The following is a 6,000-nucleotide window of genomic DNA, read 5'->3' as shown; positions in this document are numbered from 1 at the left end:
GCCCATTAAGTATTGGGGACTATGTGTAAAGACTACAGTATATCTAATAAACAGGTTACCATCTTCTGTTATGAGTGGTAAGAGCCCATTTCAGTTGATGACTTCCAAGGATCCCAAGCTATATCATCTCAGTGTATTTGGTTGCTTATGCTATGTCATTATCCTACCTAGAGGTGATAAATTCACAGAAAGAGACAAACCTGCAGTATTGGTGGGATATTCAGAGTCTCAAAAGGGATATTTGCTGCTAGATTTCACCTCAAAGAGACTATTAGTTAGTAGAGATGTTGTGTTTCATGAAGATGCATTTCCCTTTTCTTCATCACCAGTACAAAACACACAATCTTCCTCATCTAAAAAAGATATCACTGAATTCTTGATCCCCATAGATGATGAAATATTTCCTGAGACAACTACTGATAGTATTACTGAAGAAGCTCCAATTTAGGAGGAAAGCATTTTTGATGCTGTAGTACCTGGTGCAGCTTCACCTGGCACCACTCATGAAGAAACATATCAAGATGACTATTCCCTACCTTAACCTCTTCCAATAGACCAACAAGAACAAGCAAACCACCAGTGTGGATGCTTGATTATGTTTACACTTCTAGAAACCAGAGATGCAAACATCCATTAGCCAACTGTCTGTCTTACAAAATTTTGAGTCTTGCTTATCAATGTTATTTAACAAGCTACAAAAGATGCAACGTGGGTGGAAGCTATGAAGTTAGAGATTCAGGCCTTGGAAGCTAACAACACATGGATCATTGTTGATCTACCTAAAAGAAAGAATACTGTTAGTTTCAAATAGATATACAAAATCAAATATCTTTTAAATGGTGAAGTGGAGAGGTTCAAAGAAAGATTAGTGGACAAAGGATATAACAAATAGAAGGGGTTATATTATCATAAAACCTTCTCACCACTGGCTAAGATGGTTACAATCAGATGTTTGATTGCAGTAACTGCATCTAAAGGTTAGAATCTTCATCAAATGGATGTGCATAATGAATTCCTCCAAGGGGATTTGAGTAGGAAGTCTACATGAAAATGCCAGAAGGATTTAAAAGACAAGGGGAGCACAAGGTGTATAAGTTGATCAAATCCTTATATGGTCTTAAGTAGGCCTTCAGGTAGTGCAATCTGAAGCTCACCCATGCTTTAATTGATGATGGTTTTAACTAGAGTGTACATGACTATTCCCTATTCACTTTGCATTAATTTAATGATACTGTTATAGTGCTTGTATATGTTGATTATTTGTTAATAACTGGGAGCAGTGCATCATTGATCAATGCAACAAAAATCAAGTTGCATCAGTAGTTTAAAATGAATGACTTGGGGGATCTCAAGTATTTTTAGGAATTAAAGTTTTAAGATCAGCACCAGGGATCATATTGAACCAAAGGAATTATATTCTTGAGTTGATTGTTGACACAGGGCTTAGTGTTTCTAAATCGGCTATCACCACTCTAGAATCTAATGCCAGGTTAACCTCAATTGAGTATGATCAAGCCATAGGTGAACAAGATGATGAGTTTTTGTCTAACGTTTCACCTTACCAAAGACTTATTGGCAAACTTATGTATGCCACTATTACAAAGCCAGTCATTAACTTTGTTGTTCAAACTCTCAGCCAATTCATGCAACACCCCAAGAAATCTCACTGGGAAGCAGCTACTAGGATGGTAAGATACCTTAAAGGTTCTTTTGGTCAAGGTGTCTGGTTTAAGACTGAGCCTTCTACTACTCTAACTTGCTGGTGTGACTCAGATTGGGCTACTTGCCCCAACACTAGAAGATCAGTTACTGGTTATACCATTCACTTTGGTGAATCACTAATATAATGGAAATAAAAAAAACAACACATTATTTCCAAGAGTTTTGCTGAAGCTGAGTACATAAGCATGGCTTAAGCTGTTGCAGAGCTCACTTGGCTAGTAGGTTTATTTCAGGAACTCAGGGTTCATGTCACCTTTCTTGTTTTAGTCTTCAGTGATAGTAATTCAACCATTCATCTGGCCAATAACCCTGTATTTCATCAGAGAACCAAACACATTAAGATTGACTGTCACTTCATTAGGTACAAGATTAAAGATGGCTTGATTAAGGCTCTATATGTTCAATCTAGTGATCAACTTGCTGACCTGCTTACCAAGGGCCTAATGTTTGCTCAACATACTCATTTACTCAGCAAACTTGGTTTGCTAAACATTATGCACCCTGCAGCTTGAGGGGGAGTGTTTTGAATACTACATACACTAACACATATACGACTACCTATTCCATTGATGTGCAAAACTGATAGGGTAGTTAGTCATCAGTTAGTTAGTTAGCAAATAGATGATTCAACTGTATAGATTGTTAGAGGTTGTTAGATAATGATTAGTTAGTTACAATGAGTTGTCAATGAGCTGGATACATGATTCACTTCTTAGCTCATTCTTAGCTAATCTTAACTCAAGTCAATAAATAGACTCATAACTATAAAGCTTCAAGTGAGAATAATGAAAATTCAGCTTCTGTTTATCTTCTTCTTCTCCTTGATTGCAAGCTATCAAGCTGCAATCCTTCTATTTCACAAGAAATTTTGAGGGTAACTTTCTCTCTGAAAATAATATTGACATCACATGCTCGGATGTAGCAGACACTTTTCAAGCACCCAAAAGGAAAAATTGATTATTTGATTGGTGATGGGTCCGTAAACATGAAAGAATGAATGATTTTTAATTTTTTTTATTGTTGATAAGAGTTAGTGAATAAAAATCATGTAAAAATAGTTGTTTGCATGAGTATTAGTTTTTTATTAGTATTAATTAGTTTAATTACATTGGTGTTGTTTATTATTGAATTGAATTGAATTTCAATTTTGTCGGTATTTATTGAAAAAAAAATGATACATTAATTAAACTAATGGTAGGTGCTGCAAAAGAAGATAAAAAGATTGATTGTTTTGTTTCCATATAAGACTTAATATAATAGTAATATTATATTGAAAATACTATCTGTTCTGTTTTTATTACATGCTATATTATTTATCAATTCATATAATTTATGCGAATATAAAATATTTATATAAGCACAAGTTGTTTGTAAAAATTGTTCATAATTGTATTAATTGCATGTTTTAGTATTATAGTCAATGCCAGTTACGTTGTAGTTAATACATTGTATTATCGTTTCAATGCATATTTATTAACACATAAGTAGTTATTTGTTATCATACTTCTTATTGAAATTGCATAATGTCGTGTTGTAAAGGCATCTATGAATATATAACTAATAACAATATGAAGGTACATATTGATAGAGGAAATGATTTTCAATTATTGAAAAATAAAATGCCAAGCTAAGCTTAGCACGTATTAATTGAATTTTTTTTAATTTCTCAGAAAAGTGTGATTAACAATTCCTTACAGTATAAGCTTTCACTTTGTACAAAGATTTAATATATATTTTATGTGGTGTAGGTCATTTTATTTGAAGATATGTATAATTTTCAAAGTAAGTTGTCCAATTGTGAAGATATTTATTTGATTGATTCTGGCACTACACATACGATATTCAAAGACGAGAAATATTTTTCTCATCTAAACATGGGCAAGAATAATGTTACTACAATTTCTGGTAGTGCTAATTTGATTGAAGGCTTCGGAAAAGCCACCATAATCTTGCCCAAGGGAACTAAACTCATCATAAATAATGTCATATTTCCTCCTAAATCTCAGAGAAACTTGATGAGTTTTAAAGATACACGTGAAAATGGTTATCATATCAAGACAATTGATGAGATGAATTTTGAATATCTTGGTATCACCAAGAATGTCTTTGGGCAAACATGTGTTATTGAAAAGTTCCCTTCTTTATCTTCTGGCCTGTATTGGACAAAGATTTATGTAATTGAGGCACATTCTATAGTAAATCAAAAGTTTACTAATTTCAATACTTTTGTGCTTTGGCAGGATCGTCTGTGACATCCTGGATCAATACTTAAGTCTTATATTAAGTCTTATTAGGCTATCACCAACAAAAGTTGGGATTGAGTCCCCCGCATTCTTAGAATGCATACATGGGGATATTTGCGGACCCATTCACCCACCTAGTGTATCGTTTAGATACTTTATGGTCATAATAGATGCTTCTTCTAGATGGTCTCATGTGTGCCTTTTGTCATCTTGCAACTTGGCATTTGCAAAATTATTGGCACAAATGATATGATTGCGGGCATAATTTCCCGATAATCAAATTAAGCTTATTCACCTTGATAATGCTACAGAATTTTCATCCCAAGAATTTAATGACTGTTGCTTATCAATTAGGATAAGAGTAAAACATCTCGTACCCCTTGTTCACACTCAAAATGGCCTTGTCGAGTCATTAACTAAACATCAGCAGTTGATAGCAAGACCATTGCTTATGAAGACTAAGTTGCCCACTTCTATTTGGGGTCATGCAATTTAGCATGCTGCAATACTTGTTTATCTTATACCGACAAATTATCATAAATATTCTCTGTTGCAATTGGTTTTGGGTTAAGAGCCTAATATATCTCATTTGAGAATTTTTCAGTGCGGTGTATATACGCCTATAGACCACCAAATTGCACTAAGATAGGCCCCCAAAGAAGGTTAGGCATTTATGTTCGGTTTGAAACACCATTCATTATTCGCTATCTTGAACCATTAATGGGAGATATGTTCATTGCTCAATTTGCAGATTGTCAGTTTGATGAGATAGTTTTCCCAAAATTAGAAAGAGAAAATAGTGACATCAAAAGAGAAATTTTGTGAAAAAAAATCCATCACTATCTCATCTTGATCCACGTGCTTCTATTTGTGAGCAAGAAGTACAAAAGATTATTCATCTGCAGAAAATTACAAATCAAATGCCAGACATATTTGCAGATTTTAAAAGGATCACTAAATCATATATTCCTGCATAGAATGTCCCAATTCGAATTGATTTCCCTAAAGGACCATCCACTAGTGTCATGGCTAATGAATCTAAAGCATGCTTGAAGCGTGGTAAACCATTAGGTTCTAAGGATCGAAATCATAGAAAAAAATGGTCAAGATGACACTACGAAAGATCCTCGTATGGAAGTTCAAGATTTGAGCAATGTTAATATTCTTGAAGGAATTAATGAGCCTGAGACTCAAGAAAATGAGGAACTATCCATAAATTCAAATAATGTAACCTGAATCAATCTGAAATAGTAGTAGATTATGTCACTGCATGTAATGTTGCAATGAAAATCATGTAAGTGAGTGAGGATCTTGAACCTCGATCTGTCACAGAATGTCGAAAAAGAAATGACTCGCCAATTTGGCAAGAAGCAATTCAATCTGAATTGAATTTACTTGCGAAACATGAAGTCTTTGGACCTATAGCTCAAACACCTAATGGTGTTAAGCCTGTTGTCTATAAATGGGTATTTGTGCAAAAAAGAAATGAGAAAAATGAAATACAAAGGTATAAGGCATGCCTTGTTTCACAAGTTTTTTCACAACGGCCTGATGTCAATTATTACGAGACATATTCACCAATTATGGATGCAATAACATTGCATTATCTTATTAGTTTCAATTTCCATGAGAGACTTGAAATACATTTGATGGATGTGGTAACAGACTATCTATATGGATCACTTGATAATAAGATATACATGAAAATTTTCCAAGAATTTAAAATGCCGAAAGCATATAGTTCAAAGCCTTGGAAAATGTATTCCATTAGATTGCAAATATCATTATATGGTTTGAAGCAATCTGGACGCATATGGTATAACCGTCTTAGTAAATATTTATTTAAGAAAGGTTATACGAATGATGAAATTTGCCCATGTGTTATTATAAAGAAAGGAACTTCGGAGTTTGCTATACTTGTTGTCTATATCGATGATATAAATCTTATTGGAACTCAATTGATCACCTTAAGAAAGAATTTGAGATTAAAGATCTCGAAAATATAAAGTTATGCCTAGGTTTTCAAATTGAGCAT

The 6,000-nt window shown here is 33.7% G+C and overlaps 1 protein-coding gene across 1 annotated transcript; it reads left to right on the top strand.

The window, feature by feature from the left end:
- The first annotated feature begins 934 nt into the window (after positions 1 to 934).
- Positions 935 to 1,847, top strand: LOC107846733 (uncharacterized mitochondrial protein AtMg00240-like). Its single transcript, XM_047400072.1, has 2 exons — positions 935 to 977; positions 1,441 to 1,847. Exons 1-2 carry the CDS (start codon positions 935 to 937, stop codon positions 1,845 to 1,847), a joined length of 450 nt encoding a protein of 149 aa, XP_047256028.1.
- Positions 1,848 to 6,000: the final 4,153 nt, after the last annotated feature.

Source organism: Capsicum annuum, chromosome 11, assembly GCF_002878395.1.
Source record: "Capsicum annuum cultivar UCD-10X-F1 chromosome 11, UCD10Xv1.1, whole genome shotgun sequence".
NCBI classification, from domain to species: Eukaryota; Viridiplantae; Streptophyta; class Magnoliopsida; order Solanales; family Solanaceae; genus Capsicum; species Capsicum annuum.
Note: the sequence above shows the minus strand (reverse complement) of the source record. Positions and strands in the feature narration are given on the sequence as shown.